This window comes from Oncorhynchus masou, unplaced genomic scaffold (assembly GCF_036934945.1).
Source record: "Oncorhynchus masou masou isolate Uvic2021 unplaced genomic scaffold, UVic_Omas_1.1 unplaced_scaffold_628, whole genome shotgun sequence".
NCBI classification, from domain to species: Eukaryota; Metazoa; Chordata; class Actinopteri; order Salmoniformes; family Salmonidae; genus Oncorhynchus; species Oncorhynchus masou.
Genome location: NW_027012709.1, coordinates 385,664 through 402,112, shown reverse-complemented (window position 1 = coordinate 402,112; position 16,449 = coordinate 385,664). Strand labels below are relative to the sequence as shown.

The following is a 16,449-nucleotide window of genomic DNA, read 5'->3' as shown; positions in this document are numbered from 1 at the left end:
TGTATGTGACCAATAACATCTGCTAAATATGTGACCAATAACACCTGCTAACCATGTGACCAATAACACCTGCTAACCATGTGACCAATAACATCTGCTAACCATGTGACCAATAACACCTGCTAACCATGTGACCAATAACACCTGCTAACCATGTGACCAATAACACCTGCTAACCATGTGACCAATAACACCTGCTAACCATGTGTATGTGACCAATAACACCTGCTAACCATGTGTATGTGACCAATAACACCTGCAAACCATGTGACCAATAACATCCATAAACCATGTGACCAATAACATCTGCAAACCATGTGACCAATAACATCTGCAAACCATGTGACCAATAGCATCTGCTAACCATGTGACCAATAACATCTGCAAACCATGTGACCAATAACACCTGCAAACCATGTGACCAATAACACCTGCTAACCATGTGACCAATAACACCTGCTAACCATGTGACCAATAACACCTGCTAACCATGTGACCAATAACACCTGCTAACCATGTGACCTATAACATCTGCTAACCATGTGACCAATAACACCTGCTAACCAAGTGACCAATAACACCTGCTAACCAAGTGACCAATAACATCTGCTAACCATGTGACCTATAACACCTGCTAACCATGTGACCAATAACACCTGCTAACCATGTGACCAATAACATCTGCTAACCATGTGTATGTGACCAATAACACCTGCTAACCATGTGTATGTGACCAATAACATCTGCTAACCATGTGTATGTGACCAATAACATCTGCTAACCATGTGACCAATAACATCTGCTAACCATGTGACCAATAACATCTGCTAACCATGTGACCAATAACATCTGCTAACCATGTGACCATTAACATCTGCTAACCATGTGACCAATAACATCTGCTAACCATGTGACCAATAACATCTGCAAACCATGTGACCAATATCATCTGCTAACCATGTGACCAATAACATCTGCTAACCATGTGACCAATAACATCTGCAAACCATGTGACCAATAACATCTGCAAACCATGTGACCAATAACATCTGCAAACCATGTGACCAATAACATCTGCAAACCATGTGACCAATAACATCTGCAAACCATGTGACCAATAACATCTGCTAACCATGTGACCAATAACACCTGCTAACCATGTGTATGTGACTATTAACATCTGCTAACCATGTGACCAATAACACCTGCTAACCATGTGACCAATAACATCTGCTAACCATGTGACCTATAACATCTGCTAACCATGTGACCAATAACATCTGCTAACCATGTGACCAATAACATCTGCTAACCATGTGACCAATAACATCTGCTAACCATGTGACCAATAACATCTGCTAACCATGTGACCAATAACATCTGCTAACCATGTGACCAATAACATCTACTAACCATGTGACCATTAACATCTGCTAACCATGTGACCAACAACACCTGCTAACCATGTGTATGTGACCAATAACATCTGCTAAATATGTGACCAATAACACCTGCTAACCATGTGACCAATAACACCTGCTAACCATGTGACCAATAACATCTGCTAACCATGTGACCAATAACACCTGCTAACCATGTGACCAATAACACCTGCTAACCATGTGACCAATAACACCTGCTAACCATGTGACCAATAACACCTGCTAACCATGTGTATGTGACCAATAACACCTGCTAACCATGTGTATGTGACCAATAACACCTGCAAACCATGTGACCAATAACATCCGCAAACCATGTGACCAATAACATCTGCAAACCATGTGACCAATAACATCTGCAAACCATGTGACCAATAGCATCTGCTAACCATGTGACCAATAACATCTGCAAACCATGTGACCAATAACACCTGCAAACCATGTGACCAATAACACCTGCTAACCATGTGACCAATAACACCTGCTAACCATGTGACCAATAACACCTGCTAACCATGTGACCAATAACACCTGCTAACCATGTGACCTATAACATCTGCTAACCATGTGACCAATAACACCTGCTAACCAAGTGACCAATAACACCTGCTAACCAAGTGACCAATAACATCTGCTAACCATGTGACCTATAACACCTGCTAACCATGTGACCAATAACACCTGCTAACCATGTGACCAATAACATCTGCTAACCATGTGTATGTGACCAATAACACCTGCTAACCATGTGTATGTGACCAATAACATCTGCTAACCATGTGTATGTGACCAATAACATCTGCTAACCATGTGACCAATAACATCTGCTAACCATGTGACCAATAACATCTGCTAACCATGTGACCAATAACATCTGCTAACCATGTGACCATTAACATCTGCTAACCATGTGACCAATAACATCTGCTAACCATGTGACCAATAACATCTGCAAACCATGTGACCAATATCATCTGCTAACCATGTGACCAATAACATCTGCTAACCATGTGACCAATAACATCTGCAAACCATGTGACCAATAACATCTGCAAACCATGTGACCAATAACATCTGCAAACCATGTGACCAATAACATCTGCAAACCATGTGACCAATAACATCTGCAAACCATGTGACCAATAACATCTGCTAACCATGTGACCAATAACACCTGCTAACCATGTGTATGTGACTATTAACATCTGCTAACCATGTGACCAATAACACCTGCTAACCATGTGACCAATAACATCTGCTAACCATGTGACCTATAACATCTGCTAACCATGTGACCAATAACATCTGCTAACCATGTGACCAATAAGATCTGCTAACCATGTGACCAACAACATCTGCAAACCATGTGACCAATAACATCTGCAAACCATGTGACCAATAACATCTGCTAACCATGTGACCAATAACACCTGCTAACCATGTGTATGTGACTATTAACATCTGCTAACCATGTGACCAATAACACCTGCTAACCATGTGACCAATAACATCTGCTAACCATGTGACCTATAACATCTGCTAACCATGTGACCAATAACATCTGCTAACCATGTGACCAATAACATCTGCTAACCATGTGACCAATAACACCTGCTAACCATGTGACCAATAAAATGTGATTTGATTTGATGTCTTCAGATCTCACTGTTACAAATATATAGAAAATACGTGGCTCTATTTAATCAAATGTCATCGTCAGGGATCCAAATATTATCCCGTTCGCCCCTAAAAATACCAAAAACATGTCATTCTAGGTGTTTACCTGGTGGTCTGGAGGTGGGGAGGCTGAGGTGGTGTCCCCCAGGCCAGAGCCCTCCTGTCTGGTGAGAGGGGCTCTGGGCGCTGGTCTCTCCCACTGTGTGGCTCCACTAGGGATATGCCAGTAGTAGATATCAGCCTTGTCTGTAATCCTCTTCCATCCTGGAGGAAGGTCCCGTTCTGTCTGACAGCCCCGATGATCACTCCAGATATCTGAGACATACATACGTACATATTACCTCAATTACCTCGACACCAGTGCCCCCGCAAATTGACACATGAACTCTGTACCGGTACCCCCTGTATATAGCCTCCACATTGACTCTGTACCGGTACCCCTTTTATATAGCCTCCACATTGACTCTGTACCGGTACCCCCTGTATATAGCCTCCACATTGACTCTGTACTGGTACCCCCTGTATACAGCCTCCACATTGACTCTGTACCGGTACCCCCTGTATATAGCCTCCACATTGACTCTGTACCGGTACCCCCTGTATATAGCCTCCACATTGACGCTGTACCAGTACACACACAAACACACACACACACACACACACACACACACACACACACACACACACACACACACACACACACACACACACACACACACACACACACACACACACACACACAGCATCACACCATCACCCTCACTCACCCTCACTTCCCCAAACACCCTCACACACACACTTTTGTCTCTGTGAGGGTAATGCATAGCTTGCTTCATACTGACTAGACACTAGACACTAATACCTAGCTAGTATCATACTGACTAGACACTAGACACTAATACCTAGCTAGCTTCATACTGACTAGACACTAGACACTAGACACTAATACCTAGCTAGCTTCATACTGACTAGACACTAGACACTAGACACTAATACCTAGCTAGTATCAAACTGACTAGACACTAGACACTAATACCTAGCTAGCTTCATACTGACTAGACACTAGACACTAATACCTAGCTAGTATCATACTGACTAGACACTAGACACTAATACCTAGCTAGCTTCATACTGACTAGACACTAGACACTAGACACTAATACCTAGCTAGTATCAAACTGACTAGACACTAGACACTAATACCTAGCTAGTATCATACTGACTAGACACTAGACACTAATACCTAGCTAGCATCATAATGACTAGACACTAGACACTAATACCTAGCTAGCTTCATACTGACTAGACACTAGACACTAATACCTAGCTAGCATCATACTGACTAGATACTAGACCCTAGACAGTAATACCTAGCTAGCTTCATACTGACTAGACCCTAGACACTAATACCTAGCTAGCTTCATACTGACTAGACCCTAGACACTAATACCTAGCTAGCATCATAATGACTAGACACTAGACACTAATACCTAGCTAGCTTCATACTGACTAGACACTAGACAGTAATACCTAGCTAGCTTCATACTGACTAGACACTAGACACTAATACCTAGCTAGTATCATACTGACTAGACACTAGACACTAGACACTAATACCTAGCTAGCATCATACTGACTAGATACTAGACACTAGACACTAATACCTAGCTAGTATCAAACTGACTAGACACTAATACCTAGCTAGCTTCATACTGACTAGACACTAGACACTAATACCTAGCTAGTATCAAACTGACTAGACACTAGACACTAGACACTAATACCTAGCTAGTATCAAACTGACTAGACACTAGACACTAATACCTAGCTAGTATCAAACTGACTAGACACTAGACACTAATACCTAGCTAGTATCAAACTGACTAGACACTAGACACTAATACCTAGCTAGTATCAAACTGACTAGACACTAGACACTAATACCTAGCTAGTATCAAACTGACTAGACACTAGACACTAATACCTAGCTAGTATCAAACTGACTAGACACTAGACACTAATACCTAGCTAGTATCATACTGACTAGATACTAGACACTAATACCTAGCTAGTATCAAACTGACTAGACACTAGACACTAATACCTAGCTAGTATCAAACTGACTAGACACTAGACACTAATACCTAGCTAGTATCAAACTGACTAGACACTAGACACTAATACCTAGCTAGTATCATACTGACTAGATACTAGACACTAATACCTAGCTAGCATCATACTGACTAGACACTAGACACTAATACCTAGCTAGTATCATACTGACTAGACACTAGACACTAATACCTAGCTAGTATCAAACTGACTAGACACTAGACACTAATACCTAGCTAGTATCATACTGACTAGACACTAGACACTAATACCTAGCTAGTATCAAACTGACTAGACACTAGACACTAATACCTAGCTAGTATCAAACTGACTAGACACTAGACACTAATACCTAGCTAGTATCAAACTGACTAGACACTAGACACTAATACCTAGCTAGCTTCATACTGACTAGACACTAGAGACTAATACCTAGCTAGTATCATACTGACTAGACACTAGACACTAATACCTAGCTAGTATCAAACTGACTAGACAATAGACACTAATACCTAGCTAGCTTCATACTGACTAGACACTAGAGACTAATACCTAGCTAGCATCATACTGACTAGACACTAGACACTAATACCTAGCTAGCTTCATACTGACTAGACACTAGACACTAATACCTAGCTAGTATCAAACTGACTAGACACTAGACACTAATACCTAGCTAGTATCATACTGACTAGACACTAGACACTAATACCTAGCTAGTATCAAACTGACTAGACAATAGACACTAATACCTAGCTAGTATCATACTGACTAGACACTAGACACTAGACACTAATAACTAGCTAGCTTCATACTGACTAGACACTAGACACTAATACCTAGCTAGTATCATACTGACTAGACACTAGACACTAATACCTAGCTAGCTTCATACTGACTAGACACTAGACACTAATACCTAGCTAGTATCAAACTGACTAGACACTAGACACTAATACCTAGCTAGCTTCATACTGACTAGACACTAGACACTAATACCTAGCTAGTATCATACTGACTAGACACTAGACACTAATACCTAGCTAGTATCATATTGACTAGACACTAGACACTAATACCTAGCTAGTATCAAACTGACTAGATACTAGACACTAGACACTAATACCTAGCTAGCTTCATACTGACTAGACACTTGACACTAATACCTAGCTAGTATCATATTGACTAGACACTAGACACTAATACCTAGCTAGCATCATACTGACTAGACACTAATACCTAGCTAGTATCAAACTGACTAGATACTAATACCTAGCTAGCATCATAATGACTAGACACTAGACACTAGACACTAATACCTAGCTAGCTTCATACTGACTAGACACTAGACACTAATACCTAGCTAGCTTCATACTGACTAGACACTAATACCTAGCTAGCTTCATACTGACTAGACACTAATACCTAGCTAGCTTCATACTGACTAGACACTAGACACTAATACCTAGCTAGTATCATACTGACTAGACACTAGACACTAATACCTAGCTAGCTTCATACTGACTAGACACTAGACACTAATACCTAGCTAGCTTCATACTGACTAGATACTAGACACTAATACCTAGCTAGTATCAAACTGACTACACTAGACACTAATACCTAGCTAGCTTCATACTGACTAGACACTAGACACTAATACCTAGCTAGCTTCATACTGACTAGACACTAGACATTAATACCTAGCTAGTATCAAACTGACTAGACACTAGACACTAATACCTAGCTAGTATCATACTGACTAGACACTAGACACTAATACCTAGCTAGTATCAAACTGACTAGATACTAGACACTAATACCTAGCTAGTATCATACTGACTAGACACTAGACACTAATACCTAGCTAGCATCATACTGACTAGACACTAGACACTAATACCTAGCTAGTATCAAACTGACTAGACACTAGACACTAATACCTAGCTAGTATCATACTGACTAGACACTAATACCTAGCTAGCTTCACACTCCTACCCTCTAATACAGCCAGACACTAGACAACACACAGCACATCCTGCAGGAGAGAGAGAGAGAGCCTAACACACACACACACACACACACACACACACACACACACACACACACACACTGAGCCACTGACCGAAGCCTCCCACACTGCACTCTTTCCTCATAGACAATATAGTGTGTGTGCGTCTGTGTGTGTTTGTGCGTCTGTGTGTGTTTGTGCGTCTGTGTGTGTTTGTGCGTCTGTGTGTGTTTGTGCGTCTGTGTGTGTGTTTGTGCGTCTGTGTGTGTGTTTGTGCGTCTGTGTGTGTGTTTGTGCGTCTGTGTGTGTTTGTGCGTCTGTGTGTGTTTGTGCGTCTGTGTGTGTTTGTCGCCTGTGTGTGTTTGTGCGCTTGTGTGTGTGTTTGTGCGCCTGTGTGTGTGTTTGTGCGTCTGTGTGTGTGTTTGTGCGTCTGTGTGTGTGCGTCTGTGTGTGTGTGTGCGTCTGTGTGTGTTTGTGCGTCTGTGTGTGTTTGTGCGTCTGTGTGTGTTTGTGCGTCTGTGTGTGTGTTTGTGCGTCTGTGTGTGTGTGTGCGCCTGTGTATGTGTTTGTGCGCCTGTGTATGTGTTTGTGCGTCTGTGTGTGTGTGTGCGCCTGTGTGTGTTTGTGCGCCTGTGTGTGTTTGTGCGCCTGCGTGTGTTTGTGCGTCTGCGTGTGTTTGTGCGTCTGCGTGTGTTTGTGCGTCTGCGTGTGTTTGTGCGTCTGCGTGTGTTTGTGCGTCTGCGTGTGTTTGTGCGTCTGCGTGTGTTTGTGCGTCAGTGTGTGTGTGTGCGTCTGTGTGTGTTTGTGCGTCTGTGTGTGTTTGTGCGTCTGTGTGTGTTTGTGCGTCTGTGTGTGTTTGTGCGTCTGTGTGTGTTTGTGCGTCTGTGTGTGTTTGTGCGTCTGTGTGTGTTTGTGCGTCTGTGTGTGTTTGTGCGTCTGTGTGTGTTTGTGCGTCTGTGTGTGTTTGTGCGTCTGTGTGTGTGTTCCAGGCCTACCTGGGAGGGGAGGTGAGGTTTTCTCCTGAGACAGAGAGGACCAGCCAGGAGAGTTCATGTCCTGGATCCTGATTACAACACAGTCTGTCTTCACCTCTACAACACTATCCTTCTGCCTCAGAAGAGAGGAGGAGGGGAGGGGAGGGGTTTCTTCAGGACTGCTTTGTCTGGGTGTGGATGGAGGAGGGGGATACGGAGAGTCTTTAACCGATTTGAGGAGCCTAAAGCTGGGGTCTGGGTGGCTCCCCTGGTCTGGAGCTTTGACCTGGTTCTCACTCTTCAACAGAGGCCTCCTCTCCTCCTCCATCTTCTCCTCATCTTCCCTCTCCTCCTCTTCATCCTCTATCCTCTCCTCCTCTATCCTCTCCTCCTCTATCCTCTCCTCCTCCTCTTCATCCTCTATCCTCTCCTCCTCTATCCTCTCCTCCTCTCCCTCCTCTTCCTCTATCCTCTCCTCCTCTATCCCCCTCCCCTCCTCTATGCTTTCCTCCTCTTCCTCCTCTATCCTCTCCTCCTCTATCCCCCTCTCCTCCTCTATCCTCTCCTCCTCTTCATCCTCTATGCTCTCCTCCTCTTTCCCCCTCTCCTCCTTTATCCTCTCCTCCTCGTCCTCCTCTATCCTCTCCTCCTCTTCCTCATCTATACTACTCTTCTCCTCCTCCTCCTCTATTTTCATCTCAACTTCCTTCTCAGACAGGATGCTGATGTCATCCCCGTCGTCTGTCACATTCGTGATGCTTTCCAGATCTGAGTTCACGTTAGTTTTCAGATCCAGATCTGAGTTCACATTAGTTTTCAGATCCAGATGTGTCTTGGTGTCGGGGTCGAGGTCGAGGTTCATCTTGGTGAGGATGTCCTCATTGACCGTTTCATTGTTTGTATTGCAGTCCTCTGTGGTTGAGTCAGGGTCAGGGGTTGTGTTCTTGTTGTGGTCATGTTGTCCATGTCGTTCGGCTGCTTTGCGCAGGGCGTTCAGCCCGTTCTTGGCCAGTTCGGGGTTGTTGGGAGTCGACGACGACGGAGTTACGGCACTCAGCCCCATTGCATTCTGGATGCTGGTCAGACAATACTTCTTACGGCACTTAGGAAACGTGGCCCAACCCAGCCTGGTGACATCACCGCCACTGACATCACGATTGTGGGAGGAGCGAAGGCTGAGGGAGGCGGGAGGAGTCACGGCAGGGCCGTTCCTATTGGCCACGTCTATTGACATCATCACCGAAGAGGCAGGGCCTCCTGGAGAGAGAGGGAACAGTGTGGGAGTGTGTGTGTGTTTCTTTCTTTCGTTGTTTGTTTGTTTGGTTTGTGTGCGTGCGTGCGTGTGTGTGTTACCTGATCGGAGGTCAGTCCTGGACCAGGGATGAGAGGTCAGAGGTCACAGGTCAGTAAAGAGAAAAGTATGTTGAGGATGGTAACTGTCAGGGTTGCCCCCGGAGACAGTAGCTCGACAACACCGTACGGAACACTGAGGGTCCTACCGTAGAGCTAAGGATTGTTGGTAACCCCAGGATGGTGTGGGTCCATGTTTGGACTTCTCAGCCAATCACAGCGTCTACCCTCGATGACCAATCACAGACAGAGAAGTTCTGCTTCAGCCAATCATATGGCTTCACCAGGAAGACAGCTTCTGACTGCAAGAAACAAATACAATCCTTTAATGAATGAAGAACGCACACACACGCACACACAAACGCACACACACATACAAACGCACACACACATACAAACGCACACACACATACAAACGCACACACACACACAGACAGACAGAGACACACACACGCACACACACACAGTGAGCCAAGTGAGGACAAACAATGCGTAAAAACATGTTGCATTCTGGGACTAAATTACAAGTCAAGCTCCACTACTGCTGCAACAAGCCCACATACCAGGACAAACACACACACACACACACCCAGAGGAAGGTGGGAAGGTAAAAATAGCCTGGATGTGACAGTAACCTTAAACCTCTGACCTGTTGGCCTATTTCAGTTCTGTGTGTCTAACAGATCACTGTAGGTGGGGGACTGAGAGTGTGTGTGTGTGTGTGTGTGTGTGTGTGTGTGTGTGTGTGTGTGTGTGTGTGTGATCTGTCTCGAGCTACAGTAAAAAATAACAGCTGCTAACACCAAAAAGAGATGTAGAGATGTTCCCTTGTGTACTTTAACCATTTGTACATCGTTACAACACAGTCTATATATATATATAATACTTTTGTTTATGATATATTTCACTTGCTTTGGCGATGTTAACACGTTTCCCAAGCCAAAAAAGCCCCTTGAATTGAAATTGGAGAGAGAGAGAGAGAGAGAGAGAGAGAGAGAGAGAGGTTGGAATATAACATAGCTCTCTGGTTGACAAGTTCTCTGCTATTAGCAATGACATCAGGTCCCCTAGACACACACAGACCAGGGTCTGTCCAGAGAGACACAGAAACACACTGCAGACCAGGGTCTGTCCAGAGAGAGACACAGAGACACACTGCAGACCATGGTCTATCCAGAGAGAGACACAGAGACACACTGCAGACCAGGGTCTGTCCAGAGAGACACAGAAACACACTGCAGACCAGGGTCTGTCCAGAGAGACACACTGCAGACCAGGGTCTGTCCAGAGAGAGACACAGAGACACACTGCAGACCAGGGTCTATCCAGAGAGACACAGAGACACACTGCAGACCAGGGTCTGTCCAGAGAGACACAGAAACACACTGCAGACCAGGGTCTGTCCAGAGAGACACACTGCAGACCAGGGTCTGGCCAGAGAGACACAGAAACACACTGCAGACCAGGGTCTGTCCAGAGACACACAAACGCACTGCAGACCAGGGTCTGTCCAGAGAGACACAGAGACACACTGCAGACCAGGGTCTGTCCAGAGAGAGACACAGAGACACACTGCAAACCAGGGTCTGTCCAGAGAGACACGATGCAGACCAGGGTCTGTCCAGAGAGACACAGAAACACACTGCAGACCAGGGTCTGTCCAGAGAGACACAGAAACACACTGCTTCAGAACACTGGAAAGTTGTTCACATGAATGTTATTTATATTCATTTCCCAGAAGCCCTTGCAACATAAACAGGCCATTAACAGAAAGACAAACAGCACAGTTCCACTGTAACGGATCAGCTGAGACTAACATTTTTCACGACAAAAAAAACATTGATTTCAAAGTTTTTAAAAACCATACAAATCTATAAAGAAGGACGACTTTTAAAAATGTAAACTGAATATTTTACTAAAACATTTACTGTAAGAACTGTGATGACATTACACACGGACTCATATAGTATGGAGTGTCGGTGATGACATTACACACTGACTCAGATAGTATGGAGTGTCGGTGATGACATTACACACTGACTCAGATAGTATGGAGTGTCGGTGATGACATTACACACTGACTCAGATAGTATGGAGTGTCGGTGATGACATTACACACTGACTCATATAGAATGGAGTGTCGGCGATGACATGACACACAGACTCATATAGTATGGAGTGTCGGTGATGACATTACACACTGACTCAGATAGTATGGAGTGTCGGTGATGACATTACACACTGACTCAGATAGTATGGAGTGTCGGTGATGACATTACACACTGACTCAGATAGTATGGAGTGTCGGTGATGACATTACACACTGACTCAGATAGTATGGAGTCTCAGCGATGACATGACACACGGACTCAGATAGAATGGAGTCTCAGCGATGACATGACACACTGACTCAGAAAGAATGGAGTCTCAGCGATGACATGAGACATGAACTCAGATAGAATGGAGTCTCAGCGATGACATGACACACGGACTCAGATAGAATGGAGTGTCGGCGATGACATTATACACTGACTCAGAAAGAAAGGAGTCTCAGCAATGACACACTGACTCAGAAAGAATGGAGTCCTTTGATTGAACCAGGAAAAGTGTCTTTTTAAGAGATGTTTTCTACGACCCGTTTACATCAGTTTGACCAGAAATCAAAGCCTTTACTTATTCCTCATTTTGAGGATGATTGAAAAATGTATTTATATACATGTCATAATTTACAACAACAACAAAAAAATAGACTATTAGCTTTCATTTGACACCCTATTTAACATTAAATTCACATGTTGGTGCCCATTGGTCACTTGACACCCTATTTAACATGCTCCTATGAAATTCACATGTTGGTGCCCATTGGTCATTTGACATGGACATGAGTGCAGATAGGCTGTGCAGGTAGACTAGCAGGTTGACTAGCAGGTTGACTAGCAGGTAGACTAGCAGGTAGACTAGCAGGTAGACTAGCTGGTAGACTAGCTGGTAGACTAGCAGGTTGACTAGCAGGTAGACTAGCAGGTAGACTAGCAGGTAGACTAGCAGGTAGACTAGCAGGTTGACTAGCAGGTTGACTAGCAGGTAGACTAGCAGGTAGACTAGCAGGTTGACTAGCAGGTAGACTAGCAGGTAGACTAGCAGGTAGACTAGCAGGTAGACTAGCAGGTTGACTAGCAGGTTGACTAGCAGGTAGACTAGCAGGTTGACTAGCAGGTAGACTAGCAGGTAGACTAGCAGGTTGACTAGCAGGTAGACTAGCAGGTAAACTAGCAGGTATACTAGCAGGTAGACTAGCAGGTAGACTAGCAGGTAGACTAGCAGGTAGACTAGCAGGTAGACTAGCAGGTTGACTAGCAGGTAGACTAGCAGGTAGACTAGCAGGTTGACTAGCAGGTAGACTAGCAGGTAGACTAGCAGGTAGACTAGCAGGTAGACTAGCAGGTAGACTAGCAGGTTTGACATGAGTGCAGATAGGCTGTGCTGGTTGACTAGCAGGTAGACTAGCAGGTAGACTAGCAGGTCGACTAGCAGGTCGACTAGCAGGTCGACTAGCAGGTCGACTAGCAGGTCGACTAGCAGGTTTGACATGAGTGCAGATAGGCTGTGCTGGTTGACTAGTCATTATATTGTGATCACTGCATCCAATGGGTACGGATACACTGGTAGACTGTGCAGCTGGGGCGAGTCTACAAAATAAGAGTATTATAGATAACAGGTGGGGAGACTGTGCAGGTAGGCGAGTCTACAAAATAAGAGTATTATAGATAACAGGTGGGTAGACTGTGCAGGTAGGCGAGTCTACAAAATAATAGTATTATAGATAACAGGTGGGTAGACTGTGCAGCTGGGGCTAGTCTACAAAATAAGAGTATTATAGATAACAGGTGGGTAGACTGTGCAGGTAGGCGAGTCTACAAAATAAGAGTATTATAGATAACAGGTGGGTAGACTGTGCAGGTAGGCGAGTCTACAAAATAAGAGTATTATAGATAACAGGTGGGTAGACTGTGCAGGTAGGCGAGTCTACAAAATAAGAGTATTATAGATAACAGGTGGGTAGACTGTGCAGGTAGGCGAGTCTACAAAATAAGAGTATTATAGATAACAGGTGGGTAGACTGTGCAGGTAGACGAGTCTACAAAATAAGAGTATTATAGATAACAGGTGGGTAGACTGTGCAGGTAGACAAGTCTACAAAATAAGAGTATTATAGATAACAGGTGGGGAGACTGTGCAGGTAGGCGAGTCTACAAAATAAGAGTATTGTAGCGACCCGCACAGACAGCTGTGTGTTATGTGTTAGGCTAGGAGGTGGTTGTGTTGTACTGACCAGTACCCGGTGTTCGCGGGGTCCGACATGTCAATCAACCTGCTATCTGCCAATCACGGGAATGCCTGGAATGTTCTGATGCCGGGCATCCTGGTGGTTGGCGGAGTGGCGTGGAGGGGTTGGGCAGGGGGGTGGAGCATTGGAAGTTAAGACCAGGTTCAGCTTTTTGTTCTCTCTCTCTTACATCTGGGCTTCCCAAGAGAAGGTCACGATTGGCTTGTGGGTTATCTGTCATCTTTTTGGCGTGTGCTACGGCCCAAACAGTAGCCTGTGTAAAGTTGGTTTAATAAACCGTCAATTCGCAAACTCAAGCCTCTGTCTGGACAATTGTTCATTTATGATCTAGTCAGGTCATTACAGTATTATAGATAACAGCAGGGTAGACTGTGCAGGTAGGCGAGTCTACAAAATAAGAGTATTATAGATAATAGGGTAATTTCTATGTGAATTTGTTCGGGTCGCCTCAAAACGTGACCTACTGCAGCTTTTAACCCAACACACAGCTGTGAATACCATCACAGAGTGGGGACATCAACAACACTGTAAACATCCCATGAAACACATTCCGGGGTAACAAGACAAGTAAGTAGCGGTAACAGGGTAGTCAGTAGACTCGTCTCCATAACGTCCCAAGACTCAACTCACATCCACAGAGTAGCGCTGCTCCCTATAGTCGTCAAGGCAATAGTCAATGGTGTCTGTGGTCTAACTAGCCTACAGTCCACCATCACACTGACAGGGCAACGGTGTAATAACAGCGCAATTACTACCGACACCGTGGAGAAGACTACCGACACCGTGGAGAAGACTACCTTAACGAACCTGACTACTACTCCGCTAGTTTAACCCACAACCGGCTGCGCACAGTGTTTGGCTCCACGGTTTGTTGCAAAGCACCGAGGTAAAAACCGTTTCAAGTGGGATATTCTACGGATATCCACCCTGAAACTGTCTTTATCTCGGGTTGCAAAGCACAGCCCTGTGAATGATTTCTACAACCGCGCAACTGTAGATAAAGGCTCACCAATTCCACACACAGTCTACAGTTCAATGTAGAGCTACACTATTGTCTGGAGAGAAACAAGAGAAAGTTGTTCATGGTTGAGAGAGACGTGCTCATCTGTCGTCGCAGGCCCTCGTCTCTTATCTCTTTCTCTCCCCTCACCTCACCTCCCACAGACTTTACAACACATCAAACACCCCAACTCAACCAAACACCGACGCGTTTGCCTAAAGGAATAAGGGGAAAAAAAGTTCGTAGCCTATTCACGCCAGAGACACGTAACTGTTTCTAGTCGTGTGTCCGTTATAACGGTGACACGCAACTCCTTTATTCAAGAGAAATGCATTCTGGACATTCCACATCACTCACCTCTTTCTTGAGTGTTCGCGTCCTCGCTGCGTTTATTTTGTTCTTCTCTTCTGTTCCTCTCCTCCCTTTCCAGATGACAGCTCCAGCGAAGTTCTCCGTGTCTGCGCAGCTACGGAAGCAAAACGCTCCAATCACAGCGCTAGCTTTAGTAACTAGTTGTCCCTCTTGCAAATGTACTGTGTTGTTACCATCTCTGTTATGGGGCTCCCCGAGTGGCGCAGCTGTCTAAGGCACTGCATCTCAGTGCCCTGGTTCTATTCCAGGCTGTATCACATCCGGCCGTGATTGGGAGGCGCACAATTGGCTCAGCATTGTCCGGGTTTGGCCGGTGGTAGGCTGTCTTCATAAATCATAATTTGTAAATAAAGGTTAAATTAAAAGGAGTGGCCGTCCTGCAAAGATGACTGCAAGAGCACAGCGCAGAATGCTCAATGAGGTGAAGAAGAATCCTAGAGTATCAGCTAAAGACTTACAGAAATCTCTGGAACATGCGGACATCTCTGTTGACGAGTCTACGATGCGTAAAACACTAAACAATAATGGTGTTCATCGGAGGACACCACGGAAGAAGCCACCTTCGCTGTCCAAAAAAAATGTAAAAGTCTGAAGATCGCAAAATTGCACCTGGATGTTCCACAGCGCTACTGTCAAAATACGCTGTGGACAGATTAAACTCAAATGAAGTTGTTTTGAAGGAACACACAACACTCTGTGTGGAGAGAGAAAAAAAGGCACAGCGCACCAATTCTTCCCAAAGATTATCAAGACATTTTGCAGGAGAATGTTGGGCTATCTGTCCGCCTGTTGAAGCTCGACAGAAGTTGGGTGATGCAACAGGAAACACAGAAGGAAATCAACAACAGAACGGCTTCAACAGAAGGACAATACGCCTTCTGGAGTGACCCAGTCCTGACCTCAACCCGACTGAGATGCTGTGGGACGACCTCAAGAGAGGCGTTCACACCAGACATCCTAAGAATTTGAACTGAAACAGTTTTGTCAAGAGGACATTCCTGTTGACTGTTGCTCTGGTCTGATCTGCAACTACAGAGAACGTTTGGTTGATGTTATTGCTGCCAAAGGAGGGTCAACCAGTCATTATATACAAGGGTTCACATACTTTTCCCACCCTGCACTGTGAATGTTTACACGGTGTGTTCCACAGAGACGTGAAAACG

General features: G+C 44.7%; 1 protein-coding gene across 1 annotated transcript in view; it reads right to left on the bottom strand.

Moving 5' to 3' along the window:
• The window catches only part of LOC135536526 (amyloid beta precursor protein binding family B member 2-like), a 60,137-nt gene extending 43,986 nt beyond the window's left edge, over positions 1-16,151 (bottom strand). Inside the window, exons 1-4 of the mRNA XM_064962834.1 lie at positions 15,272-16,151; positions 9,570-9,868; positions 8,238-9,473; positions 3,226-3,434 (exon numbers count right to left, since the gene is read on the bottom strand). Of these exons, the coding sequence (XP_064818906.1) occupies positions 3,226-3,434; positions 8,238-9,453 (1,425 nt within the window). The 5' untranslated portion in view covers positions 9,454-9,473; positions 9,570-9,868; positions 15,272-16,151. The remainder of the gene's footprint in view (positions 1-3,225; positions 3,435-8,237; positions 9,474-9,569; positions 9,869-15,271) is intronic.
• Positions 16,152-16,449: the final 298 nt, after the last annotated feature.